General features: G+C 37.9%; 1 protein-coding gene across 1 annotated transcript in view; it reads right to left on the reverse strand.

The window, feature by feature from the left end:
• The window catches only part of DTL (denticleless E3 ubiquitin protein ligase homolog), a 59,768-nt gene that overhangs the window by 5,804 nt on the left and 38,941 nt on the right, over nt 1-15,023 (reverse strand). Inside the window, exons 12-13 of the mRNA XM_046682616.1 lie at nt 12,705-12,794; nt 9,990-10,125 (exon numbers count right to left, since the gene is read on the reverse strand). Coding sequence (XP_046538572.1) covers nt 9,990-10,125; nt 12,705-12,794 — 226 coding nt within the window. The remainder of the gene's footprint in view (nt 1-9,989; nt 10,126-12,704; nt 12,795-15,023) is intronic.

Raw genomic sequence — 15,023 nt, forward strand, 5'->3', positions numbered from 1 at the left:
GTCCCTTGTTTACAGACAATGGCAAGTAGTTCTGGCAAATTCTAATGCTTCTTCTCCCTCAGGCCCCACCACAAACACTGTATTTTCTCACTTTCCTTCTGAGCTGTCTGTATTTCTGATATAGTGTTCCTGTCTTCAATTAACAAGGAAAGGGCATCTATTTATTTCTCAGTCACAAAGTCTTTGAATTATAACTGACATTTAATTCAGTTTAATTATTGAACCGCACTTATCCACAAGTGAATTTACGATGGGCTGACATAAAAATACAATCTCTCTTTTAACCAGAATAAAGATTTACAAGTACTAATTTCAGTCATTTAGTTACCCTGCACGTTTTACCCTGTGCTTTGCTCTACTCAAGTCAAACTGACCTTTCCCCAAACTTTTCTCATCAACCGTATCTTTAGAAACAGCAAAGTGATACCGCTCCTTCAATAAAGATCATTACTGGAAAACCCCATTTTGTCATGTGCTATGGAAGAAGAGTTAGTGACATGGACCTGTCCATGGAGCATCTGGTGATAGTTTTCACACTCATGTTCTACAGCCTGATCACAGTTATTATTTCAGGAGGAAAGAAACTTTCATCTGCTTCACTCCTCAGTGCAGGTCAACAGTCACTGCACAGCCCCTACAGTCATTAGTTCCATTAACGTGGGCTGAAGTGTACGTTTAGAGCAGAAAGTCCTAAAATAGTATTGGTCTTACAACATGCAGATTTAAGGCAGGATTAGGGGAGAAGGAAAAGCTGGGCCAGGGACAGAGCACATATAGAAGTTTCTGAGACTTGAGTGGCAGACATTTGAAATGCTTACTAAAGCTCAGTGGGAAATGTTATGTGGTGAAAAGTTGGGACATTTCCTCTCCCTTTATGATGTTATAATGGAGGAAGAAGTGGACTGTGGAGTCAAAGAGAAGATTTTGTTAACTTGAAGGTTAATAAAACTCTGGGTCAAACATAAATCTTTTTTTCTTTTTAAAACAATAATTAGATTATAAAAGTAATAAAAGTGCATGTAAAAAAAACTCAGTTACAGAGGTGAAGATGGAAAGTAAAAAGTCATCTTTTCAATCTTTTCATTTCACTCTTATGTTCCTGTGCATTCCACAATTTTCTACATGCCTATTAGCATACACATAGTATACCATATGTTAAAAAACACAACAGATTATTACACACGAAAGCTCTGCAATTTGCTCTTTTCTCTTAACAATGTATCTTTCTCTCTTTGCATCTCTTCATATAAGTACACGTAGATGCACTGCATTCTTTTTAACAGCTGAATAGTATGTCACTATGTTGGCCTACACATTTAAATATGACATGCCATTTAGAACTTCATCTACTTAGGTGCATCAACCCCTACTGACCCTAAGTACTACATGAGACCTGATGACACAGTAGCATGGACTGGGTCACTGCCCGAAAGTCAGTTCCTTTGAGGAATTATAGAGAATTTACTAATAATCAGTCAACTTGTAGCTTCTTTCTATATAAGGGTTTGCCACTGGCCTCATCCCACCTTTTCAGTCTTATCACATACTATATTTAGGATCCTGTTGCAGGAGACTACTCACTGCTTCCTGAACAAGCTGAGCATTGTCACAGCTCTGTCTTTGTTCATGTGGTTTTCTTGCCAAGTCTGCCCTTTCTTTGCCAGGCAAAAATTCTCCTAGCATTTCCAGGCTCTGAAAACAATGTTAACTCCACTGTGAAGATTTCACAAACTTCTTTCCTCCCATCCCATAGAGCTCTCTCTCCACTCCCACAGAAAGTAGGCTCTCAGAGCTTTTTGTTTATATACTTAGGAGAAATGTTTACAAGGTACTATAGTTTTTGTATCTGCCTCCTGGACTAGACTGTGAGCATCTAGAAGGCAGGCGATGATTTACTCATCTTTAGGCCTACCTAAAGCACCTTTGCTAGTACCTAGCAAAGAATTATTAAACAATGATTGTTAAATTTCGTTACTGCTGAGAGGGATGATGGTGAGGTTCTAGGCGTCAAAAAACAGACTCTGTAAGTATTCTGCTGACTTGTGAGAATGCAGCAAGCACTTCAGATAGAACAGGTAAGGTTTCCTTCTCTTTGAGATAAGGATAATCATCTTTGTCACTCATGACATAGAGACCAGAGGTTCTCAATCCTGGCTGCATACCAGACTTACTTTGAGCTTTATAAAAATACAGGTACTTGGCCCCCACCCCAGACCTACTGAACAATCTCTGGGGACACACAAACTTTTAAAAAGCTCCACAGTGGTTCTGATGCATAGCCAGGGTTGAGAATCACTGGCCTCGACAGTGCTATGAGATCTCTGGCTGAAACAGTGAAAGAACAGTAAGCAATAGAGCAGGTGTTGGCTGGAAAAGTAGGGCAGAGGGAAAAGGGGCTGTGTCTTGGGATTTAAAGCCTTCCAGTCGGTGTGTTAAAAGGGCCAGAAGAGAAAACTTCAGTCCAGAGCAGCAATGAAGGGTTAGGGTCGCAATTAGAAGCTTGGGAAAGCAGAGGAACAATTTTCAAAATTGCAATGTGATTAGCAGCGGCCAATCTGTTGCTGGAAGCTGGCTTATAGAGTAAAATGGCCAGTGTGTCAATCTTTGGTACTAACATCAGGTTGTTCTTCTGTAGTGTTCTTCAGAGTAACTCTAGCATCACTCAAAAATGGAGAAATCAACTCAACAACAAAAACTCAAACAACCCAATCAAAAAATGGGCAGGGGATATGAACAGACATTTTCCAAAGATATACAGATGGCCAATAGGCACACGAAAAGATGCTCATCATAGTGATGATCAGCAGGGAAATGCAAATCAAAACTACGCTAAGATATCACCTTACACCCGTTAGAATGGCTATAATAATCAAGACAAAAAAATACCAAACGTTGGAGAGGTCGTGGAGAAAAAGGAATCCTCATACACTGCTGGTAGGAATGCAAACTGGTGCAGCCACTACGGAAAACAGTATGGAGACTTCCCAAAAAATTAAAAACAGAAATACCACATGACCCAGCCATCCCACTACTGGGTATCTATCCAAAGAACTTGAAATCAGCAATTCAAAGAGACTCACGCACCTCTTATGTTCACTGCAGCATTATTCACAATAGCCAAGATGTGGAAGCAACCTAAGTGCCCACTGACTGATGACTGGATAAAGAAGATATGGTTTATATATACACAATGGAATACTACTCAGCCATAAAAAATGACAAAACCATCCCATTCACAACAACATGGATGGACTTTGAGGGTATTAATTATGTTAAGCAAAATAAGCCAGATAGAGAAAGACAAACTCTGTATGATTCTACTCATATGTGGAAGATAAACAAACACCTGGATAAAGAGAAGAGATTAGTGGTTACTGGGGGAAGGAGGGTAGGGGGTGGGCACAAAGGGTGACAGGGTGCACCTATAAGATGACTGACAAAGAATAATGTACAACTGAAATTTCATAATGCTGCAAACTCAGTGAAAAACCTCAACTAAAAAAAATGGAGAAATCTAGGTATAACTCCTGGTCTGGTCTTAACTTGAACTTTGCTTTGCTCTGTTGGTTCTACAGGAGGCAGTACTGCAGGGCAGTTCCAAGTATGTGCTCTAGAATCAGATTGCCAGGGTTTAAACTCTGGTGCTACTACAACTCCACGGCTGCGTGATCTCAGGCAATTCTAACTTCCTTGAGCTTCAGTTTTGGTTGTTTGGGGAATTAAATGAGATAATCCAAGTAGGTCCTTAGAACAACTGTGCTAGTATTCAATAATGGCTAAATGGTGCTGTTGTTATTATTATGGTCCAAATTTGGTCAACACGTGTAACTTTATCTGTGACTTAGTTTCCAAAACTAAGAATAATTAATGATACACTAAAAATATCTACCTAAAATCAACATACTTTTCATCAAAAATCTTAAAATGGTTACAGCCATTAACATAGAAATTCTACCTCTGGGAATCTATTTTAATGGGAGGGGAGGACCCTAAATTCAGGAAGAAAAAAAAGATTTTCACAAAATATTGGAAACAAAATGTCCATCTATAAGAAAACAGCTAGGTAAACTATGGAACATTTACTCAGGGGACTATTTAAAATGTTTTGCTAAACAAATAACATAGAAAGTGCTTGGAACACCATGTTCAGTGAAAAAAATCCCCAAGCAATCCAATGTATAAACAGCATAACTATGACTCTGTTAATAAGAATCTCTATGGATATGGGGGGAAAAAATCTCAAAAAATGACTCAAATGTTAATTAAAACTATGTGTGAGTGGTAGAAATAGTGACGGCTTTTCCCACATATGATTTTTCTCTTTTGTGTTTTCCAAAATTAGGGAGAGAAAAGTACATATAAAAACAAGGCAGCATGGGGGCCAGTCCAGTGGCATAGTGGTTAAGTTTATGTGCTCTGCTTTAGCAGCCCAGGGTTCACAGGTTTGGATCCTGGGTGTGGACCTACACACCGCTCATCAAGCCATGCTATGGCAGCATCCCATATACAAAGTAGAGGAAGATTGGCATGGATGTTACCTCAGGGACCATATTCCTCAAGTGAAAAGAGGAAGATTGGCAACAGATGTTAGCTCAGGGCCAATCTTCCTCTCTCTCTCTCTCTCTCTCTCTCTCTCTCACACACACACACACACACACACACACACACACTCACAAACAAATAAGGCAGCAGACAGACATCCCACACTCATGGATCAGAAGGCTTAACGTTATTAAGATGGCAGTACTCCCAAAACTGATCTACAGATTCATTGCAATCCCTATCAAAATCCCAGCTGGGGGGCCGGCCCGGTGGCTCAGCAGTCAAGTGCGCATATTCTGCTTCGGCGGCCCAGGGTTCGCCAGTTCAGATCCCGGGTGCAGACATGGCATCGCTTGGCAAGCCATGCTGTGGTAGGTGTCCTACATATAAAGCAGAGGAAGATAGACACCAGGGCCAGTCTTCCTCAGCAAAAAGAGGAGGATTGGTGGCAGATGTTAGCTCAGGGCTAATCATCCTCAAAAAAAAATCCCAGCTGGCCATTTTGCAGAAACTGACAAGCTGGTCCTAAAATCTGTATAGAAACACAAGAGACTCAGAATAGTCAAAACAATCTTGAAAAAGAAGAAGAAAATTGAGGACTCAGACTTTCCAATTTCAAAACCTACTACAAAGTTACAGTAATCAAGACAATGTGATATCGGTAAAGGATAGACATATATATCAATGGAACAGAACTGAGAGGCCAAAAATAAACCTTTACATTTATGGTCAATCGATCTTTCGCAAGGGTGCCAAAACAATTCAGTGGGATGAAGAATAGTCTCTTTAAAAAATGATACTGAGGAGGCTGGCTATCCATGTGCAAAAGAATCAATTTGGATCCTTACCTCACATCGTACACAAAATGGGAAGTAGCCCTAAAACTTAAAAAATCCTAGAAGAAAATATAGGAGTAAATCTTTGTGACCTTGGGTTAGGCAACAGTTTCTTGGATACAATATCAAAAGCACAAATGACAAGAGAAAAAACAAAGAAATTGGACTTCATCAAAATTAGAAAATTTTTTGTGTTAAAAGACACCATCAAGAAAGGATGGGGCCATCCCCATGGCTGAGTGGTTAAGTTCACATGCTCTGCTTTGGCAGCCTGGGGTTTCACCGGTTTGGATCCTGGGCGCAGACATGGCACCACTCATTAGGCCATGTTGAGGTGGCATCCTACATACCACAACTAGAAGGACCCACAACTAAAATATACAACTATGTACTGGGGGGATTTGGGGAGAAAAAGCACACACAAAAAAAGATTGGCAACAGTTGTTAGCTCAGGTGCCAATCTTTAAAAAAAAAAAAAAAAGAAAGAAAATGAAAAGACAATCAACAGAATAAGAAAAAGTACTTGCAAATCATTATATGAGAAGGGACTTATATCCACAATATATAAAGAACACTGACAACTCAATAATAAAAAGGCAAATAACATAATTAAAATATGAGCAAAGAATCTGCATATGAGGCATTTTTCCCAAGAAAATATACAAATGGCAATAAGCATACAGAAAGATGTTCAACATCATTAGCCATCAGGGAAATACAAATAAAACTACAATGGGATATCACTTCATACTTACTAGGATGGCTGTAATCAAAAAGATGAACATTAACAAGCATTGGTAAGGATACGGAGAAATTGGAACTCTCATTTTGGATGTTGAAAATATTCTAGAATTAGATTGTGTTGATGACTGCCCAATTCTGAATATATTAAAGACAACTGAACTGTATACTTTAAGTGAATTTATGGTATGTGAATATATTTTGACAAATCTCTAAAAAGATAAAAGCCTCAACAGGGAAAACAGCACAGGAATTAAAAAAGTAACAGCAAGTTTACCACACAGCTCTATTCTGAATAGACAACATAATAGTAATAACAATAATAACTCAATCTAACCAAAATTATGACCCTGTATTGGGAAGATAGCATAATGGGGAGTGTGAAGAGGTTTGGGAGTAGTGGGGACACAGGAAAGAGAGCTAAATCCTCATCTCACAAAGTAAGAAGTCAATAGATAATGTTGAAAACTACAAAAAAACTCCCAAAGAAATAGAAATGCACAAATATTATTTAGAGATATAGACATACATATCAAAGAATCAGCTAAAAGATTTGAAAGTAGTTGCTCCTGGGAAAGGGGAACTGTGAGGCAGGATGTCTGAGGACTGCTATTTATCTTATTTACCCTTGTAGAACTAGTTGACTTGTTAAACTATGACACCAATAAAATTTTAAAGACCTAAAACCAAAAATAAAGGCATCAAAGACTTTACTGAAGTAGACCCTCTGGAGTCCAGTTCTGCTTATAACATCTTGTGAGAGACTAAATAAGTCAGTCATTAGGAAAATGAGCATATATTCTGTCTCACCTTCAACTTCCCATTACCTTAGGCCTTGACGGCTAATGTAAAATGAATCTTTAAGCTTGAATTTCAAGCTTATTACTGTATATCTATTGATAACATCAGGATCCCCTTTGGCTGGTTCAGTGCTTGGAAGACTTTTGCTCTCGGTTCAGTCATTCTCTTCAGCACTATCCCCATCAATTCATGGTTATTATAAAATCCACATACATACCTTGGTTTCTCAGTTTCCTCATCTCCTTTTACAATAGCCTTGTCCTTTCACTCACTTAAGCCACTTATTCCTAGACCTTATTATTACCAATACCTGCAAATCTTTCATCATCTTAATTTCAATCAATTTTCCCAGCTCCCATTAGTACTCCAATTCCAACAAGCCTTCATTCTCAGAGGATCCTCAATTCACTGATCTTACCACTTTTACACTGTCCCTCAGCCCCATTATATCCTCACTTCCCTCCTTACCCAATTTAAATCCTACAGTCAGTCATTATAATCATCCTCTCATAATAATCTCATTATAGTCATCCTCTCTACCCTTAGCCCTTAGCCCTCCACTCACTCCGTCCTCACATACTTGTGGATTTAAACCACATCCCTGGTTAATTCCTACTCTCCACCTACAGTGTACTTGTACCTGTGCAGCAGACATACAACCACACTGACTGATCACTTTCAATTAATGACTGCTTGCCTCAAGTTGATCTTACACCCAACAATCATATGTCCCTGGTCCATTTACTGTTCTATTCTCTACGTGACTACTTCAAACCTTCTTATCTCTCCTCAAATCTCTACCACCTCCTTCCTCACCTTTATTCTCAGTTGATGATCCTGATTCCTATCTCACTAAGAAAACAGAAGGGATCAGAAAAGAAGGAAACTTCCACCAGTTCTAACCATCCCATCTATCCACCTACCTTCTCTGTGCCTGCATATTCTGCCTTCTCTCCAATTATCATGGATGAACTATCCAAGCTCCTGGGAAAGCCCTACCCGTCTACCTGTATATTAGATATCATCCCCTCACAAATACTTGAGGATACAGCTCTAGCCAATTTCCCTGCATCAATTTTCCCCCTCTCTACAGGATCCTTCCAATCACATACAAAATCCTATATTCCCATTAAAAAAATATACATATATACACACACATATATATACCAAAACAAAAACTTCAACACTGCTTCTTTCTTCAGCTAGCACTTCATTTCTCTCCTTTCCTTTCTAGCAAAACTCCTTGAAAAGGCCTTCTATACTTGTAGTCTCCAAGTTCTCTTTTTCCATCCTCCTAAACAACACTAATCAGACCACCGACACTCCACCAAAACTGCTCTCATTAAAATCAGCAAATAACCCTCACACTGCCAAACCCAAAGGTCACTTTTTACCCCTCATCTTGTGTGGCATGCCAAAAACACTTGACCAAATCCATCCCTCTCTCCTTTATTTACTCAGCTTCTAGGACACAATACTCTCCTGGTTTTTCCTTTACTCCTCTACTTGTGCTTGCTCTTTCACCTCTCCAACCTCTAAACAATGGGCTATTCCAAGGCTCAGGCACCAGACTTATTCTCTTTTCTATTATAGTTACCTTCATCTGTACGATGATGAATCACACGTTTATAACTCCAGCCGTGAATTGCAGAATTAAACATCTACCTGCCTCTCTGACATCTCCATTTGGATGCCTAAGAATCATATCAAACAATATATGCAAATAGAACTTCAGCTCTTCCCTCTCAAACCTGCTCCTCCTGCAGTGATTTCTATCTAGGTTAATGGCAACTCTATTCTTCTAGCTTCTCAAGGCAAAAACTCTAGCAAGTCATCCTTGATAACTCTCCCTCACATTCACATCTGATCCTGCAGCATATTCTGTTGGCTCTATCTTGTAAATATATCCAGAATTTGAAGACTTCTTATATCTTTCGGTTACCACTTACCAAGTCACCATCATTGTTTCCTGGATTATTTCAATGGATTTTAAAATTAGCTTCCTGCTTTTACTCTAATCTCTTTACAAGTTTTTTTCAACACAGGAGTAAGAACGATCAAGTTAAGAAAAGTCAGATCATGGGGCTGGCCCCGTGGCCTAGTGGTTAAGTTTGCGCGCTCCGCTGTAGGCGGCCCAGTGTTTTGTTGGTTCGAATCCTGGACGCGGACATGGCACTGCTCATCAAACCACGCTGAGGCAGCATCCCACATGCCACAACTAGAAGGACCCACAATGAAGAGTATATAACTATGTACCCGGGGGCTTTGGGGAGAAAAAGGAAAAAATCTAAAAAAAAAGAAAAATGTTTAAAAAAAAAAGAAAAGCCAGATCATGACATTCCTCTATTCAAAACCCTCTGACAGCTTTTTGTATGTCACAATAAAAGCCCAAATCATACAAGCACCTCATTTTCCACTACTGTACTACTCCCTTTCCTTCGCCTGCTCCAGCCACATCAGCCTCTTTGAGGAACAGAAAATACACCAGAACTGCTCCTGCTTCACTTTGCACTTCCTGTTTTGTCCGCCTGGAATATTCTCCAAAATATCCACATGGCTCACTATTTCACTTTCTCTACTCAAATGTTGTCTTTTCATTGAGGCCTCCCTGGGCACCAAATTTAAAATTGCAACAGCACACTTTGCCATTCTCCCATTCTTGCTTTCCTTTTTTCCCTAAAAGCACTTACTGTTATCTGACAGAGTACATATTTTACTTCTTTAGCTTGTTTATTGCCTCTCACACTAATATGTAAGCTTCATTTACATCTTTGGGATTTTTGATTCTTTTGTTCATTGCTGAATACCCATCAACTTAGAACAGTGCCTAACACACAACAGGTGTTCAATATTTTAAAAATAAATCCACCACTGTATTCCAGCACCTTGTGTAGTTGATAAACATAATAGTGCTCAGAAAATATTTATTGAAAAGAATGAATGTCAAGAAGATGGTGCTTTCTTTTAAAAATATACCAAAAGAAGATTAAACCTAGCTTATCACTCTGTACTGCAGAACTAAACCAATCAAAGCCATAAAAGGCTTACAAAAATGCATGGGATCCTTACCTAGGTCAGCTCTTGCCTCTTTTTTCTTCTGAGAGGCCCAACCCACTATGGAGAGTTTATCTCCTCCGGATTTCTCCTCTAAGCCTCTATTCAAGCGCCAGATTTTCAGTGTATTGTCATCAGAGCAGGTAGCAATCTGAGGAGAACCAGGAAGGGAGTTAAGAAGTTTCAGTCAAAGATTCACAACAAAGTAAAGAATAGATGTGTCTTAAGGACTCATGACTAGAGAATTTTATTTCATCTGATATTACAAAATAGAAAATGCAATTTGAAAGATCATATATTTCCATTCCATATACTTTCAGGAACCATTCCAGATTTCCAAAGAAGTGGACTCTCTAGTTTCTTCTTTATATACATTCTACTGGCATGTCTTTCATCACTACTTATTTCTTACCTAGCCTAAAAAGCTCTACTATAAAGCCAGGTTCATTTCATTTTATTCTCAAGAAGTTGGGCAAGTCATTATCTTTATCACCTTCTATATAACTATGAACTATATAATTAAGATACGCTTTTACTCTCTCTTTCTCTTAAATGATCAATCAGCGTATGTCACCAACATGCAACTTCTATGACTTTCTTCTGAATTTCCCTGTTCTGGCTTATTGCTAAAGTAATGGGATCATTTCCAAGATCAGACTCAATCCACGATTCTAGTCTACTCAAGTAGAATGAAACCATTCCTTTGAGATTCTTTTTCAGATAGGTAAAAGGAGCAATCTGGGAAAACAACAAGTTCACTGGGCTGAAAGAAGTTAAAAACAACCTTTGCCCCTTTAAAAATATCTGACCATTTCTGATCTTGGTCCCAAGCCTTTTATGGCAGAGAAAGTCCAGCTTCAAGAGCTGGTGGCAAATGGCCACTGGTACCCAGAACATTTGTTTATATAATTTCTCTATTTCAGTCACTAAAGAGAGAGAAAAAAAGAACACACGTTCTCTTAAGTCTTGGCCCCCAAGAGACTGGCAGCTTTTTCCTTTCCTTACTGGGAGGCCAAAAGAAGACACACATATTTAACTACTCAGCAAGAAATGCCTGGAATCCCCAGTTACTCTATAGTTTATTAACAAGAGTTATTATTTACAGAGCGCCTACTGTATGTCCGACAATTTACATTCTTCCTTATTCTCACAATATAAAAAGGCTTGTACTCAAATAACCTCATCTACAAAATGAGAATACAGTTATTTGCCCAAGGGCACCATAAGTAAGTGGCAGAGGTAGAAACTGAATCCAAGTTTTTCCAATTTCGAAAGCTAGATCCTTTTTTTTAAACCATATTTTACCTTCCTAACTCTAGGCTAGGGCCAAATAATTTTAAAGAAACTTTTAAAAAGGTGGTCATTAAACTAGTATAGGTAAACAGCCCTGCCATTTCCTTAGTCTTTTCTGTGCATGGAGATAAAGATAATATATGATGGTGGAAAAAAGATGACATAGTTAACTGAATAATTAAAAAACCATTCATCTTAGTAAGTCCTATGAAGATACAAAATTCCACATTAAAAGCAGATATTTCACTGGAAGTTACAAGAAATTCCAGACAAAAATGTCATCGGGATGTAATTAGTGGTGATTAAAGCAATGATTTCAAAAAGAGATCTATCATGAAGCTGACCACAGAAACGGTTATATAGTCATGCACCTATAATGATGTTTTGGTCGGTGACAGCCTGCATATCCAACAGTGGTCCCATAAGATTAGTACCATATAGTCTAAGTGTGTAGTACCCTCTAGGTTTGTCTTAAGTACATTCTATGATGTTTGTACATGACAAAATCGCCTAATGATGCATTTTTCAGAATGTCTCCTCATTGTAAAGCAACACATGACTGTACAGGGTTATAGAAATAAAAAGAAATCCACAGCAGTATTGGAAAGCTAGTAGGGATGCCATGAGTAGATCAGACCATGAGAAGTTTCTGGAATATAAAAAACAGAGGGAACAATTAGGCAACAAAGCCTCAAAACATCATACATTAAAGGGAAGATCTCTACAAAAGTGCGATTTCCTGTAAACCCAGAATAACCCAAAGACCAGATGCAGTGAGGGCTGGGAGAGTGAGTGGAACTTGGGCTACTGTTATATGAAATCCCTACATATACACGGAATTTGTTTGTTTCTGGCCTTTCTATATTTCAGGGTTTTTGTTTATATTTGTTTTAAAGTATCACTATTTTAAAAAAACTTAAAAGTGAGCTTCTTTTCAGAGTGCCTAAAACATTTTGAAGCTACTTCTTATGTAGTTTAGCCACAGATAACCTAACATATCAAGACTTCATAGTAAGCATTTTGTAGGCATATGAAAACCCAAACTGGTTTGTGAAGGACAGTCAAGACGTTACCTTTAGTATACTACATTGACAATATGTAGAAAGTTAAGAAGACTAGCTCTTCCCTTAGATTTTCTTTTTATCTTAGACTTTAAGATAAAATTTTAATGATATTAAAACTTAATTCTATGTTTAGGAAAGGAGTGACTAGGGAATCAGGAAATCCACTCTTATTCCTTAGTGCATAATATAATTTCTATTGGTAGAGAAGAGTAGAATATGTATGATTAATGCTGATATAGATCCTGGATGGTCTCTACATCTTTTAAATCTCTGTTTAAACATAAAAGTCTACATAATTCTCAAACTAACCTTGGGAAAACCTACAAATCTGTGATCTACTTTTTAAACCAACTACAGAGATTTGTTTACAAACCTTTGTGAAGTCTGATGGACACCAGCACACAGACGTGACCTCTTGAGAATGACCCAGGAGCACAGTAGGAGGATGCCAAGGTGTGGAGACCTACACACCACCAAAAAAGAGAAAAAACAAGTCAGCAGAACAGTCTTAGGTCTCCCAGATAGAGGCTTTGGATCTCTCTCTATTTGTGCCTTAGAGTTTTAGGGTTGTTACCAAAGACCCCTGGACATGCCTAGTATAATTTGGAAAAACCGTCCCATTGAGCAATGAAAATACTTCTAACATTCATCTGAGAAAACAGAATGAAAATAGCCAAAATAAGTAAATAATATGAGCTTAAATACCAGGACAAGTCTTATTTCAAATTAGGACTACCCAGCTATATATACACTGACTAAAATTCAAGACTGATATTATCTTTCACCTTTCAGCTGATAAACTTTCTGGAGGGATGAGGTCTGGCTGCTAAGTAATACACTTCAAGTGGAGTCCTGTTTCTATATAGCCTAGACATTTCAGATCTTCTCTAGTCAGCTATTTCCAGGAACTAAGTCCTGAAGGTACCTGACACATGCTAACAGCTCTTGGGACAAGAGGATAGGCTTTCTTCCAAAAGACTCACTGACTTTTACCAAAGTCCAAAGTTATACCCTTTCATTTTGAAGGGTATAAAACTATATTTTACATGGCACTTTGGTATCTTTTTTTGGAAAAAGAAAATTCCTCTAAAATTTTATTTCAGTTAATTTGCTTAAAGAAATCTTGAATTTTCAAGTAAGTATTGCCACATTTTATGTATACATTTATTTATACATTTTAATGTATAAAGAAGGGTCACAGTGTACAGTACTACACATGTGACTAAGAATCATATTTTCCCCTCTCATTGGATGCTACTACTGATATGCATTTGACAGCTGACTCATTCAAGAGCTGTCAATTCCTCTCAGAGGCCATGAGAATTAATCAGCACAATATGGAGTATAAACTCATGTGACTATTATTAGGATGTGCTTGAAAAAGAGAAATTATTCTTTTCACTTTTTTGAGGCTCTGAATCATTGCTCATTTATATGAAGAAAGCACAGGTAACTCTGGAAAGAATATTTGTGAAAATGACTAAGTAAACTTAGCAGATCCCTCAGACTATAGCGAAGAGAAACAACACACTGATTCATAAGGTCATCCAAATAAATTATTACTATTCCTCTCTTGGGTTAAATGGCATATATGTAATGATTCAAAAAGCAAAAGAAGACAAAGAGTAGAGTATAATTTGCCTTGTTGGGTTAATTAAAGTTTAACAGAAAAGGAAGCTTCTTCCTGAGTATTGTCTAAAAGGATTTCACTTACTGCCTACTCTTACAATAATACCACAGAGAACAATAACTCATTCTCTCACAAGGTAGCATATTTTAGAAAAGACTTTCAAGATAGTCTCTAACTACCTCAGTAGTCACAGAAATTCTCCTTCCTCCTCCATTTAGGATGCCCCAGACCATTAAGTTTCTCTTCCAAGCAGGACTGGTAGCAGCAAGTTAAAAGGAAGAAGAAATCCTCATGTCCTTCCTGGTAGAAACACATTATTCTACCCCATTGGTTTAGTCTGCTTCTTGCCTCTAGCTTATGATTTCATGAGACTGCCCCTGTGTCAGTTTCCTAGGAATTACAATATTTACAAGAACTTGAATGTGTGCAAAGGATTAAAATGCATTTCAAGAAAAACCAAACATCCACCAACAGAATATACGTATATTTCTGCATTTATCTATAGGATCTAAGAGAAAAAACAAAGGATAGATCCCTTTGAAAAACTTTTTACAATTTAATAATAAGGTAGGAATAATAACAATGACAATAAAAGTCAGCATTTATTGAATGATTACCATGAGCCAGGCACTTTACATAGCATTAAAAGTGGGGGGAAGGTACCTCAAAAAGTTAAATCTAGAATTAACTACCACATGACCCAGCAATTCCACTCTTAGGTATATACTTCCAGGAGAACTGAAAACATATGCTCAAACAAAAACTTGTACACAAATGTTCATAGCAGCTTTATTCATAAAGCCAGAAACTAGAATAACTCAAATATCCATCAACTGATGAATGAATAAATAAAATGTCTATCCACACAACAGAATATTCAGCTGTAAAAAGGAATGAAGTACTGATACATGCAACAACATGGATATACCATTAAAACATTAAGTGAGAGAAGTCAGACATGAAAGATCACATCTGGTATGATTCCATTTGCATGAAATGTCCAGAACAGGCAAGTCCATAGAGACTGAACACAGGTTAGTAGTTGCCAGGGGCTGGGGGCAG

The sequence above is a fragment of the Equus quagga genome, chromosome 13, assembly GCF_021613505.1.
Source record: "Equus quagga isolate Etosha38 chromosome 13, UCLA_HA_Equagga_1.0, whole genome shotgun sequence".
Lineage (NCBI taxonomy): Eukaryota > Metazoa > Chordata > Mammalia > Perissodactyla > Equidae > Equus > Equus quagga.